The 15,007-nt window shown below is 42.8% G+C and overlaps 1 protein-coding gene across 2 annotated transcripts in view; it reads left to right on the top strand.

The window, feature by feature from the left end:
* The window catches only part of IRAK3 (interleukin 1 receptor associated kinase 3), a 98,785-nt gene that overhangs the window by 24,462 nt on the left and 59,316 nt on the right, over positions 1–15,007 (top strand). The window contains exons 1-2 of one of the 2 annotated variants that reach the window (XM_080662456.1): positions 1,288–1,387; positions 8,571–9,198. The exons of the other annotated variant lie outside the window; for it this stretch is intronic. Coding sequence (XP_080518582.1) covers positions 9,054–9,198 — 145 coding nt within the window. The 5' untranslated portion in view covers positions 1,288–1,387; positions 8,571–9,053. Of the gene's footprint in view, positions 1–1,287; positions 1,388–8,570; positions 9,199–15,007 lie in introns of those variants that run through there. 2 annotated transcript variants of the gene reach the window in all.

Here is a 15,007-nt window from a genome sequence, read left to right as displayed (position 1 = left end):
AACCCGGTACCCTTCAGTCCGCCTGCAGAAGCACTATCCACTGAACCAAACCAGCACTTTTTTTCTTTTTAAGTCCTCCTCTAAGGATATGTTTTTCTCATTGATTCTAGAGAGAGAGGAAGGGAGAGGGAAAGAGAAAGAGAAGCATCGATCAGTTGCCCAAGCAATCCGACAGGGATGGAACCCACAACCTGTGTTTGTGCCCTCACCTGGAATCGAACCCATGACCCTTTGGTGCATGGGAGGACACTCTAACTACTGATCCAAACCGACCATGGCCTGGAGGTACATTAAAAAATTTTTTTCAGATCTGCCCTGCCCAGGTGGCTCAATTGGTTGGAGTCTCAACCTGTACACCAAAGAATTTCCTGTTGGATCCTAGGTTAGGGCACATGCTTACGTTTAGGTTAGATCCCGGTGGGTCAGCAGGTGCAAGAGGCAGCGTACCGGTATTTCTCTGTCACATGGATGTTTCTCTCTCTAAAAATCAATTTTAAAAACATCCTCAGGTGAGAATTAAAAAAGTATATATTAAAAAATTTTCAGATCTAAAATTTTCTTTTAATTTTATTTTTCATTTACAGTTCACATTCAATATCCTATCCTATATAATAATAGTAAAACCCTAACAGACAAATCAACCTAATGGTGGAACAACTGGTCACTATGATGCACAATGACCACCAGGGGGCAGATGCTCAGTACAGGAGCTGCCCCCTGGTGTTCAGTGTGCTCCCATAGGGGGAGCACCGCTCAGCCAGAAGCTGGACTCACGGCTGGTGAGCGCAGCGGTGGTGGCGGAAGCCTCTCCTGCCTCCACAGCAGTGCAGGACCCCTCAAGGGATGTCCAACTGCAGGCTTAGGTCCACTCCCCGCGCAAAGCGGGCCTAAGCTGTTAGTTGGACATCCCCTGAGGAGTCCTGGACTGCGAGAGGGCGCAGGCCAGGCTGAGGTCCCTTACCCCCCCCCCCCAGTGCACAAATGTCGTGCACCAGACTCCTAGTTATTTTATATTAGTTTAGATGTACCACATAGTGGTTAGATAATCATATATTTTACAAAGTTTTCCCCTGATATTTCCAGTACCCACTTGGCACCATACATAGTTATTATATTATTTAATATATTACCTATGCTGTACTTTATATCCACATGACTATTTTTTAACTACCAATCTTAATCTCCACCTTTTTCACCCAGTCCCCCAAACAGCTCCCCCCTCTGAAACCATCTGTTTTCTGTATCTATGAGCTTGTTTCTGTTTTGTTTGTTTATATTGTTTTTTAGGTTCCACGTATACGTGAAATAATATGGTACTTGTCTTTCTCTGACTGACTTATTTCACTTAGCATAATATCCTCGAGGTCCATCCATGCTGGTGCAAATGGTAAGATTTCATTCTTTTTTATGGCCAAGTAATAGTCCACTTTTTTATTCACTCATCTATTGATGGCCACTTGGGTTGCTTCCATATCTTGTACATTATAAATATTGCTGCAGTGAATATAGGGGTACATATATTCTTTCCAATTAGTGTTTTGCATTTTTTGGGGGTATATACCCAGAAGTAGAATCGCTGGGTCATAAGGCAGTTCCATTTTTAATTTTTTGAGGAGCCACCATACTATTTTCCATAGTGGCTACATCAATCTGCATTCCTACCAACAATGTGTGAGGGTTCCCTTTTCACAACATCCTCAGTAACACTTGTTTGTTGATTTATTAATGATAGCCATTCTGATAGGTATAAGATGATATCTCAATATACTTTTAATTTGCATTTCCCTAACGATTAGTGACATTGAGCATCTTTTCATATGTCTATTGGCAATCTGTATGTCTTCTTTGGAGAAGTGTCTATTCATAGGGATGCATTTTCAATTCTGTTATTTTAACAATAATATTAATCCCTAAATTTAATGAGCACTTTATATAAACCAGGCTTTTTGAATGAAATAATGCTTAATCCTGGAAGACAAGTAGGAGCCAACCAGAGAAGAGTGGAGTGATGTAGGTAAATTCTCAAAGGACCAACATCTGCAAAAGAGGGAGGAGGGCAAACCTCAGTGGGAGTAGGGTACAGAAAGCAAGTAGGCTGGATAGATAACAAAGGCCAGATCACTGTATGCTATCCCAAATGTAGAATACATTGCAGAGTGTCCCAAACAAAGGCAGGTAAGAGGAGATATTATATTAATCTAAAAGAAATGATTGAGGCAAATTTGATGAGTCAGTGACTATTCGTGATATTGTGTCATTTCAATATAAAGATGAGGTGTAGTCATCCCAGGGTTTCTGGGACATTTTTTTGATGAGTTTACATTTACCCCATCCCTACTTTCACCATAATACAGTACTCAAAAGACTTACTAAAAGTGGAACTCAGAATAGCTGTGGAACAATTTTGAAAAAATTCTTAAACTTGATGATATTGGAAGCTTTTTTCAAAAAAATTAACCTCAGCCGAAACCGGTTTGGCTCAGTGGATAGAGCGTCAGCCTGCGGACTGAAAGGTCCCAGGTTCGATTCCGGTCAAGGGCATGTACCTTGGTTGCAGGCAAATCCCCAGTGGGGATTGTGCAGGAGGCAGCTGATCGATGTTTCTCTCTCATCGATGTTTCTAACTCTCTGTCCCTCTCCCTTCCTCTCTGTAAAATATCAATAAAATATATATTAAAAAAAAAATTAACCTCATTTCCATAAGGATAAGCCAAGAAGCACTGTACATGTTATGACTTCACAGACATTTTATAAGCATATTACCCATCCTATGTAATAAAGATGGAATATGCAAATTGACCGTCACTTCATGACAAAGATGGCGGCGCCCACAGCCAATAAGGAGAGAATATGCAAATTGACATGACAAAGATGGTGGCAGCTGGGCCAGGACGTTCTGCCCAGCCCTGGCTGCTCTGGGCCTCTGGGCAGTGTGCACATGCAGGCGCGGAGCGACCAGGGTGGGGCGGGACGCCTACTATGCGACGGGGGGTGCAGGGAGTAGAGCTACAGGAGGGTGGCAGGGCTGGAGCGAAGGTGGAAGGTGGCTCCAGCCAGAGCGAAGGTGGAAGGCAGTGGCCAGAGCAAAGGCCTGGGTCCCAGGTGCTGGAGAGAAGCTGGTGCCGGCAGCCAGGGGAAGGAAGGCCTATTCCTGCATGAATCTTCATGCATCGGGCCTCTAGTTTTAATGTAAAATCATAACAAGAGAATTTATTATATTAAAAAACTGGAGTCGTGGCCAGTATGCTAAGTGGTTAGAGCATCCTCTCTTCTCTCTTCTCTCTCTCTCTGTCATGTACCTTCCAGGAAAGGTAGAATGAGGAGAGCTTTGTCATCTACAAGCTAGAAGGAGCAGAGCTCTCAGCAGAAACTGAACCCTGCTGACACCTTAATCTTGGACTTATAGCCTCCAAAATTGTGAGAAAATACATTTCTGTTATTTAAGCCCCACAGTCTGGGTATTTTATGTCAGTCTGAACCAGTTAATACAAGATTTATTTGGGAAATTTATTTAATAGCAAGGAAATGAAAGTAAAACCCTTGAGAGGGAAAATGTACACGATTTGTGTTTATAACATGACATAACATGACAATGAGATTGGTTTTTGTAAGCATTTTTATAAGTATTTTTTTCAACAAACATTGCATCCAGAGTTCTTACAGCCAGGAACAGTTTTGTCATCTGTAAAATGCAGGAATTGGACTAAGATCTCTAAGCCCTTTCCTAGTCTCAAATGGCAAACAGTTGGAGTAAATATTTTACTGCAAGAGAAAAAATGTTGCCATATTCTCAGATCTTTTCACATGTCTGGGATTCTTCTGGGGATAAATAAATGTTGGCTTCAAAAAATAGCACCTTAGCTAACATTGAAATTAGCATGAAAGCCCTTGGCTGAAAATTATTTTATTATAAAAATTAGATTTTCAAAGTCAGTGATAGCTAGGGACAAGTTATCATAGCAGTACACCCTGAGGTGCAAAGGGCCATGAAAATAATTTAAAAAGAAAATAGTGGCAGCTCTCCCTATGGAACTACCCCACTTCTTTCCCCACCCCCTTTTACCCAGTGGGTTTTCCTGGCCTTTCTCTCTCCTAAGCTCCAATGGCCCTTCTTTTGCCTCTGTAACTTGGTTCCTGAGCCCATATCTTCTACCTCTGTGACTTTCTAAAAAAACTTTCTCTTATAAAAAATAAATAAAAATAAACCATCAAATGGGATCAACCACGGAAAAAATTATTTTCTAGACTTCAGAATTTTCTAATCATAGATACAATGCAATTTAACTTTTGGGAATTTGGAAAACACAGGTAAGAAATAAAATCACCGCCAAAACCGGTTTGGCTCAGTGGATAGAGAGTCAGCCTGCGGACTGAAAGGTCCCAGGTTCGATTCCGGTCAAGGGCATGTACCTTGGTTGCGGGCACATCCCCAGTGGGAGGTGTGTAGGAGGCAGCTGATCGATGTTTCTCTCTCATCGATGTTTCTGACTATCTATCCCTCTTCCTTCCTCTCTGTAAAAAATCAATAAAATATAAAAAAAAAGAAGAAATAAAATCACCAATAATCCTTGAACCTAAAATGTTAATCATTCAGATCCAGAGAAAGATTGAAAGATCTGAATGAGACTTGGTCCCCTCAAAGCCATATATTATTGCCAATATCAGTCACATGCCAACCTGAATCTCAGTGTACAGACCACTGTAATTTTAAATTTGGAGGTCAGGGTAGGCCTTAGCCATGTGATAAGAGCATACCAGGCAAAGGAATAGCAAGCCCAAAGGCTCCAACGTGGGACTCGACCTGGTGTGTTCAAGGACCAGCAAGGAGGCAGTGTGGCTAAAGTAGAATGAACAAAGAAACAATATCAGAGGGTAACAGAGCAGAGGGGCAGGGCGAGAGAGAATTCAGACAGTATAGAGTTTGACTTTTATTCTGACTGAAATTAGAAGCTAGTTTTGGCTTTTGAACAGAGGAGAGACATAATCAAATTTGATTTAAAAGGGTCAATCTGGATGCAGTGTTGAAGAAAGCCTGTAGGAAGCAATAGTGAAAGCTACTTTTAGTTAGGGGACAACTACAGCAATCAGACAAGACATGATGACTCAAGCCTGGGGTGGCAGCAGTGGAGGTGGGGGAAAGTGTCAAATTCTAGATACAGTCTGAATAGAATCAGTAGGATTTGCTGGTGGATTGAACGTGGGCTGTGAAGACATGTAGAAGTCAAGGGTGACTACAGTTTTTGGTTCGAGCAACTGGAAGAACAGAGTAATCTAGAGGGGGGAAATGTGAGTAAAAGTAGATTCAGGAGGCATGATCAAGAGTTCAATTTTGGACATGAGTCTGGAGTTCAACAGACAGATCTGGGTTAAACATATATGGCAGTTCTCAGTAGGTGAATGGTATTTAAAGCCTCAACACTGGTTGAGATCACCAAGGGAGTGAGTATAGATAGAGAGAAGAACCATGGACAGAGCCCTGGAAGAAGAGGAACAATAAAGAAAGGTGAAGAGTGACTAGTGAAGTAAGCGGAAATGTATGAGAATGTGGAAGACAACTGAAGAAAGGGTCCAAGAAGGAGGAGGTGGTCAACTGTGTCAAAACTGACTGACAGGTCAAGTAAGATGGAGACTGAAAACTATTATATTTAGCAATGATGTGGACGTAGGTGACCCTGGAGAGAGCAATTTCAGTGAAGTAAGGTGAGTGATGGTGGTTCTAATTAGAGTGAGTTTAAGAGAAGAGCAGAGGAGAAAAATTAGAGACAGTAAGAATATTCAACACTTCACTACAGAAGGGAGCAAAGAAATGGGATGGTTGATAGAAGAGGAAAGTAGCATCAAAGAGGTTTGTTTTTGTTTTAAGGTGAGAAGAAATAACATCGTATTTGTATGCTGATGGAATTGATCAGCAAAGAATGAGATATTGATTATATGGCAGAGAGTGAAACAGCTGCCCTTGATGTCTTTGGGCAGGGACAGGAGATAGAACCTCGTGCACAAGTGAAGATATTAGACTTAGACAGGAGCCTAGGTAAACCAGTCTTGGGAAAGAGGGGAGAATGTATATTGGTACAAATGCTGGTAGGTAAATGGACATGGTAGTGAGATCCTGTGGATGTTTTCTCCTGATGCATCAGTATTCTCAAGAAATATTCTCAAGATCATCAGTAGAGCCTGAATATTGGGGAGAAGATTATGTGAATTGAGAAGAGAAGGCATGAAACAGTTGTCAAGGAGACTGAAAGAGTAAACGGACTAAAGGTACATCGTGTAACTGCTTGGCAGCATCAAGGACCAATTTGAGAGTCATGGCTTTGATTTTAAACTGAATCCAATTAACAGGGTTTGGATTCCCCCCAGCTACACTTAGATGCATGGGTGCAGAGCCAAAAATTAGAAAATTAGATTTAATCAGGAGGGTAGATTTGTCAAGAGAGTTCAATAAAGTGAGCGAGGAGCACGAAAATGGAGAGCATATGCAAAGGAGGGATTATAATAATTGAGTGTGGACTTTATGGATAAGGAGAAATATAGGACCTCAAGAGGATGGGATCAGAGATGGGATGGCAAGACTTTGGATTGGCACCCAGCCAGTGTGGCTAAGTGTTTAAGCATCAACCTATGAACCAGGAAGTCACAGTTCTTTCCCCAGTCAGGGCACATGCCCAGGTTGTGGGCTTGATCCCCAGTGGTGGGGGCGCGGGGGGGGGGGCATGTAGGAGGCAGCCAATCAATGATTCTCTCTCATCATTGATGTTTCTTCTCTCCCTCTCCCTTCCTCTCAAAAATCAATAAAAATATATTTTAAAAAGATTTGGGATTGGTATTCTGGTGAGAAGGAAGGATCGTTGAGGTCAGAGTACTAGAGGGAATGCATTGCAAGGACAGGTGGTGTGGTCAGAGGGTGGATTCATAAAGTATGCATGGGGTGCAGTTGTTGACAATGACAAGTTCTAGGGGATGTTCATGCAAATGAGTGACTGAAATTGGGTGCAGGATAAAATCACTGAAGAGGAGGAGTCAAGGAACTGAGAGTCCAAAGTGCTGGAAAGATCACAATCTATTCTACATATATTTTAAGTCACCAAGAATTAAGACAGGATTAGTATTGAAGATAATTACAGTGAGAAGGAGCTATATTGTCTAAAAATGAGAAGTTGGAATTGAGGTGGGGGTAGCAGAGGATGACAGCAAGAGTGAAGAGTATAATGAATGATGCCTGGCCAGTGGTTCTCAGTTGGTTGAGGGATGGCCCATGCACCAAGTTCAATTCCCAGTCAGGGCACAGGCCTAGGTTTGGAGCTTGATCCCCAGTAGAGGATGTGCAAGTGGCAGCCGATCCACGCTTCACTCTCATTGATGTTTCTCTCTCTCTCTCTCTCTCTCTCTCTCTCTCTCTCTCTCTCTCTCTAAATCTCTAAAACAAACACGAAAAGAGTATAATGAATGATATAATCTGTTCATACAGAATTCAAAACTCAGAGGTAGTTCTAGGGAATAGGGAGGAAGCATGGTCTGATACTAGCTACCAACATTGAAAATACAAGAGGTTTCACATAATCTCTATATATATCACATAATCTGGCTTTCACATAAAATTCTTGCTTTGTAAATCAGAAAATTTGGCAAAGCAGGTCTTGATGACTGCTTCATTCATCTACAATGATTTTCTGGCTCCTCTGTGTATCTGGGTTTGACTCCCCTGTTCTAGCAATTCAAAAGCTACCAAATACTTAATCGTATGTTGCTTCATTACTCACCTTATTCAGGTAGTCCCTTTGAGAAGTATAGGGTTTCTTAAGCATGTACAGGTTGACAATAAAATCTTAGCCATTTGAACAAGGGATATAGAAACTCTTGCCCAAACATTATTGCCTTTACTAATTTTTAAAAAGATGTTACATAATACTTAAGCTGACACCGTGAATATTCAGATAGTACTAATGATAGGGTATCATCACTGTTGATATCTAGGGGGCGCCATTCCTAAAGACTGCAAATCTGCAAGGTTTCAAGTAGGTGTTGACATTTTTTCAGTTAATGGTCATGGTCCACTCTTCCAGTCATTAAGGTTGGGATTTTTCTCATCACTTTCGAAGCATCTCTTTTTGTCAGTAGCATTTGTGTTATGCCTGCTGGGGGGATATTACCGCATAACAGTAGAAGATTTCAAAACAATAGTCAATTTTACTTAAACTTCATGTTGAAAGCAAAGGGAAGATTGCTGGTAAGCCCTTTGAGGAAGGACAAAATGGTCAAACAATGTTTCATCAAGGAAGCTCAGCAAAAAGAGAACATAGTAAACCAAATGCAGTGTATAGAAAGAGGCAGCCTCGTAAAGAAAATCACTATGATTTTATTCTACTTTTTCTGTCTCTTGTTTTTCTATTGTTGGCATTTGTGTCCATCTTTTCCAATAATCAGTTCATATATGCACATTAATCTGTTTACATTCAGTAAAAGTTGGGAGGAAAATGTGCCAAAACGTTTGGAGTGGTTGTTGGTTGTCTTCAACACAGTTGGGCTCTGAGTGCTTATTTTATTCTTTCCATTTTTCTGGGTTACCCAAGTGTTCCTCACTGTACCGGTTTTGACAAGATAAAAAGAAGTAAACTTGGTAAATAAGTAATGACAGGCCTCATCTCCATCCACGCCAGGAGGCAGTCATGCCAGGACAGGCAGACTCTCCATTTCTTCTGCACTTCTGGTTTTCCTCCAGCTTTCACTCTTTGGTTTGTGTTCAGTCACGTCCCAACCCCAGAGGAATGAAAAAAAAAAATCTTCAAAACTTAAAGCCAATGACGACCAGGAACCAGCAGAGGCATGGAGACCCCAGGGCCAAACCTGGCGTCCCCGGAGGCATCTGAGGGGAGCGGCACTTTGCGTCATGTGGGGCCCGCCCCTTCAGGACCTGGGTTCAGCGCGTTCTGCAGTCTTGGCCGCAGCCGTGGAAGCAGGATTTCCGCGGTTGTGCAACGGCCCCTCGCGGATGTGCAGAGGACTGGGCCCCGCATCCCTCCACCTCCCGACCCCTCGTCTCCGGCGGCCGAGCCATGGCCTGGGCGGCGGCGGGCAGCTGCGGGGCCGGCGGCGCGCTCTCGGTGCACACCCAGCTGTTCGACCTGCCGCCAGCGCTGCTGGGCGAGCTCTGTGCCATCCTGGACAGCTGCGACGGCGCGCTGGGCTGGCGCGGCCTGGGTGAGTGCTGTCGCTGGGCGGCCGCGGCCGGGAGGGGCGGCGGGGACCCCGCGCGCACGCTCCGTCCCACCCGCCACCCGCCCGCCTGCGCTGCGGGGCAGCTCTGCGCGGTGCTGGGCGTCTACGCGGTCCTCGACGGCAGGGAAGGGCCCCAGGTTGCAGCAGCCTCTGGGTGGTTCCCACAGGGAAGCTGCCCTTTCCTGGCCTTGGAAGGACACCACCTTCCCCGAGACCCTCCCCAAAGCTACCCCTTCTCTTTAAAAGAAACCTGGAGTGTGGCTGCAAGATTAAGTGAACAGAGGCTTGGGAAAAACAGCAGCCCGCGTGAAACCATCTGATATTTATCAAGCATTCAGAGTATTGTAAACCAGAATGTCTATGTGATGTTTTCTTGTCATTAAGTTATCCTAGACTGGTGTGTTCAGTGCACTCTCAAGTGACCACCTTAAATTGCAGGTGAAATGAGAAAGTAAAATGCTATTTGTAATTAACGTGGCTCTGCGTTTTCTTAATCACCTTATTTACCCAATTTGATGGAATGAAGGTTTATGCTAGAGAATGGCTTTTTATTTTAGTCTGGAAAGTTGGCTTCAAAACCCCATTTTGTGCAGTCATTGGAAGGTTGAGACACTGCCTGTTGGAAGTGTTGAGTGTGATCGCCAGAAATGATTCAGACAAAAATCTTTGTTTTGTTAAGCACAGGCGTTTGGGGTTAGATTTGATACTCTATGATGCCACATGGAATTTTAGTTAAAAATAAAAACAATTATGTCAAAACAATTTAGCCTTAATTCTCTGAAAGTGCTGTTTCTCTTACGAAGAATAGCAGAAGGCCTAAGAGGGGAAAAAGTTTTAATTGTTGTTCATGAATATGGTCACACTTTCTGGAATGTGGCATTGGGCTTCTAGTTACATAAAAATTATTTTTATATCATAAGCTCTGTAATTTTAAATTATAACCCTTAAATAAATGCCTCAGAAAAGTATACTCAAGTCTTTGATTTCTGGAAATCATAGAAATTTCCAAGTTATCTTTGAGGAAAAAGATCCCTCCCAAAACATATATTTTATTGGTCTTAGAGAGGAAGGGAGAGGGAGAGAGAGATAGAAACATCAATGATGAGAGAGAATCATTGATGGGCTGCCTTCAGCATGTCCTACACTGGGATCAAGCCTGAAACCCAAGCATGTGCCCTGACCGGGAATCTAACCGTGGCCTCCTGGTTCATGGTTAGACTCAACCACTGAGCCACACCGGTTGGGCCCAAACCAGATCTTTTTGAAATGGATGATGGTGTTGGCAGTTTTTGCACCCACTGGTTTCCTCGGGTTACTAATTTTGTGAAAGAAAAATGTGCTTAGCCCAGTCCACAGGTAGCCATTGAGGCCGGGTAGGTATTATAAATGAGTGAGGCTGGTTGGTGGGAACTTGGGAAGTAGAAGCACATATGTCTCATTTAAAAGAGGCAGTCAGTAATCAGCCCAGGACCACGGCGGCTTTCCAGAAGTTCAGCCCAGTTTTGCTGGGTCTCTCTTTCTTTCCCTCTCTCCCCTCTTCTCTCTCACCATTGAAATTCATATATTCATATTTTACATGGATTATCTCATATAATTCTTCCAATTGCCCAAAGAAGCAGGTGATATTATCATCGCCAACGTTTTAACAGGCAAGGAAACTGTGGTACAAATGAGTTAACTTGACAAATTGACACAGCTGGGAAGTGGCAGAGCCAAGGCTTGAACCTTGGCAGTCTGGATCCAGAGCCTGGGCCCTTTCACAGCCACTCTGTACTTCCCACTTCCCAACCATGACCTCCTCAAAGTCAAAGGTACCACTGTGTTCTTTCTGCTACCCTCTCCAGCCTCCCTAAGGTATGGCCATTTCTGCCATGAAAGAACAATTCAGTGAGCCATTTTAAGCCTACAGCCCCATTTTCCTAGTTGTGGAAAGAAATGAAGACCACCCACATGAGAACCAACAAAGGCTCCTTATTCAAAGCAAGGAAGTCAGCCAGCATCACTTGCATTTGACAGAGATGCCAAGGCAGGCAGAGGAGCAGAAAAGCTTTATAATGGAAGACAGGGAAGGCTTTGACTATGCCCTAATTGGAGGCTGTTGGCATGAGGACTCTGTATAGGGACTAACTAGAAGTGGGGCATTCTGTGTGATTGTTCAGGTTGCATATTTGACTTTCTCCCGTTTACCCAGAGTTGGAAGCAGGGGCAACACTTAGGGAAGCTGTTAGTTATTAATCAAGTCCTGACCATTTGGGCCTGATTTCTACATTGGTTATTGTTTGGCTTCCTGGACTAGAGGCTACCGATACTAATTTGACTTCCCGGACTGGTTCCTGTAGGTGGTAGATTGGCTTCCTAGGCTGGTTAACACGTGGTGTGGGTCAGAGTTGCCTTTTTACATGTAGTCTGGTGTGTTCCTTTGTGTACTCATTCTGTCCTAGGGGAACGCCTGCTTCTTGGTTCTCCAGCTACAGTTCATTGTGCAGGGGGTGATGTCTATTGTCAGCCTGGACCACAGAGCTCTGAAAGGAGACCTGGAGCACACCAGCTGCTTCAAGAATTGTTGGCTCAGCAAGAAGGGAAGACGGGCTCTGTTCAGGGTAGTTGAGGGCAACTGCCTGTGTTAAATGTGCTGAGTTTCTCTATTGGCCATTGAAAGAGAAAGAGGGGGAAAGGTGCAGGGAGGGAAAACTTGGCTTCGAAGTGGGAGAAGAGAGTGTTGGGGGACTGAATTAAGAAGACAGTCCCTTTTATGCTCAGGACAGTGGAGAGCCTGAGGAAACAGAGGGTCCAAAATTCCATATAAAAAACAACTATAATAGTAACAGGTAATGTAACACTTTAAACAATAAAGATAAAAATTTTGAAAAGTCACAGGTGAGACTGTCTCGAGCTGATGATGATTCTTGATGATGGCGACCATCAGGCTGTATTTACAAAGGCAGCTCCAACAAAGGTGAATCATGTGGCAGCCGATGTGATATGACCAGGGTATACACAACAAGATAGAAGACCAGTTGTTCACAAACTGGAATCCCATACCATCTTTTAAAGATACCAGTGCCCAGGCTCTACCCCTGGAGCTGGTGATACAGTAAGTCTGCATGGAGGGTCCAGCATCTTTCTGGTGTTTTTTTTTGCCAAGCCCTATAGGTGATGCGCAGCCTGGTTGGAAGCCATTGTTTAGGTCAAATTCTCTTCTTTGATGGCATCCTAATGTAACAGTTATTTCACCACCCTCTTTTACTACTCCACTTGGTTCTTTTTATCTTTAAACAAATTCTACGTAATCTTCAAATCAATTTTACCAAGTATTGTTATTTAAAAGAGTATAATCACAAGCTAACATACTCTCTGGTTGATGTTTTTATTGGCTTACAATGAAAGTAGAGCTCTCATTGGAAAATGGTATTTATCTTATACTACTTTATAGACACGATGTCATGTATACAGAGCCTCTGGTGACAACTCATTTCAGTCCATTACAATAGACTGGTATTTGAATTAAATTGTTTGGAGCACTTCAGTGATACACTGAGAAGGAAACCCTTTTTACAAATACTATATAATAGTTATATTCCATTTTCTTCCACTCAAAAAGGAAATAAAATTATCATAGAAATTATTAATTACTTTAAAACAAATTAAATGTAAAATCCCATTAACTGTGTATTTGAGTATTCAATAAAGATTTTACATAGTAATAATAATAATAATAATAATAATAATAGCTTCCATCTATTGGGTGTTTACTATTTGCCATATACTGTGTGTTAAGCACTTTACATGGATTATCTCATTTATCTATGAGGTCGTTATTCTTTCTATTTCCACTTTATAGACAGAGAAATTGTCAGAGAATTTAAGTAATTTACCTCAAGTCATAGTCCAGTAAATCACAGGATTCTAACCAGAAGGTCAGAGTCCAGAGTCTATTTATGCTCTTCTTTCTTTCTTTCTTCCTTTCTTTCTTCCTTCCTTCCTTCCTTCCTTCCTTTCTTTCTTTCTTTCTTTCTTTCTTTCTTTCTTTCTTTCTTTCTTTCTTTCTTTCTTTCTTTATTGTTTTATTAAATATGTTTTTATTGATTTCAGAGAGGAAGGGAGAGGGAGAGAGAGGTAGAAACATCAATGATGAGAGAGGATCATTGGTGGCTACCTCTTGCACACCTGCTACTGGGGATCAAGCCCGCATGTACCCTGAGCAGGAATCGAACTGTGACCTCCTGGTTCGTAGGTCAGTGCTCAACCATTGAGCTACACTGGCCGGGCACCTATGCTCTTTTTAAAAAAATGTTTAAATTGCCCTAGCCTGTTTGGCTCAGTGGATAGAGTGTCGGCCAGCAGACTGAAGGGTCCCGGATTCAATTCTGATCAAGGGCACGTGCCTGGTTGTGGCCTTGATCCCCAGTGTGGGGCATGCAGGAGGCAGCTGATCAATGATTCTCTCTCATCATTGATGATTCTAGCTCTCTCTCCCTTCCTCTCTGAAATCAATACAAATATATTTTAAAAAATAAAAATAAATAAACAAATGTTTAAATAGAATTGTTTAGAACAGTTTTAAATTTACAGAAACATTTAGAAGATAGTACAAAGAGTTCCAATATATCCTATATCTTTCCCATATACTCTGCATCCAGTTTCCCTTATTATTAACATCTTACATTGGTATGATACATCTGTCACATTGTTGACACACTATTATCAAAGTCCATACACTATTGAGATTTCCTTCATTTTTACCAGACATCCTTCCTGTCTTCCAGGGTCCCATCCAGGACACCCATCATATTTAGTTGTCATGTGTCCTTCTGCTCTTCTTGCTGTGATAGTTTCTCAGACTTTTCTAGTTTTTGGTGACATTGATAGTTTTGAGGAGTATTGGTCAGTACTGGTCTACTGCTTTGCAGAATGACCCTTGACTGAAATTTGTCTGATATTTTCCTCATGACTAGATTGAGATTATGGATTTGGGAGAGGTAGGCCACAGCGGTAAAGTACCGCTTTCATTACATTACATCAGAGGTACACGATATTTACATGACTTATCACTGTTGATGTTAACCATGGCTGAGGTAGTGTCTGCCAGGTTCTGCACTTTAAATTACCCTTCCTCACCCCCATTACCACATTATACTCTCTGGAAGGAAGTCAATTTGTGCAGCCCACACTTAAGAATACAGAGTTATGCTTCTCTCCCTGAGTGGAGTGGAGCCTGTGTTCTTTTGACCACCATGTTATTTCTCCCATCTTACTTGTTCTGACTAGATCTCACTTGTTCTGTTCCCCTTTATGATAACACTAGAGGCCTGGTGCACGAATTTGTGCACCAGTGGAGTCCCTCGGCCTGGCCTGCGGGATCAGGATAAAACTGGCTCTCCAACATCCCTCAAGGGGTCCCAGATTGTGAGAGGGCGCAGGCCAGGCTGAGGGACCCCACTGATGCACGATCAGGGCTAGGAAGGGATGCGGGAGGTTGGCCAGCCAGGGCGGGACCGCAGGAGGGCTCCAGGGTGTGTCCAGCCAGTCTCGTTCAGTCCCGAATGGCTGGACCCCAGCAGCAAACTAACCTACCAGTTGGAGCATCTGCCCCCTGGTGGTCAGTGCACATCATAGCAAGAGGTTGAGCAGCCTTAGCATATCATTAGTATATTACGCTTTGATTGGTTGAACAGCCGACCGGACACTTAGCGTATTAGGGTTTTCCTATCTAATAAAAGAGTAATATGCAAATTAACCATCACTCCGCTACACCCACAAACCATGCCCACAAGCCACACCCACCAGCCAA

The sequence above is a fragment of the Plecotus auritus genome (genome assembly GCF_963455305.1).
Source record: "Plecotus auritus genome assembly, chromosome: 3".
Lineage (NCBI taxonomy): Eukaryota > Metazoa > Chordata > Mammalia > Chiroptera > Vespertilionidae > Plecotus > Plecotus auritus.
The sequence above is the reverse complement of the archived record's forward strand: the minus strand, read 5'-3'. Positions and strand labels throughout refer to the sequence as shown.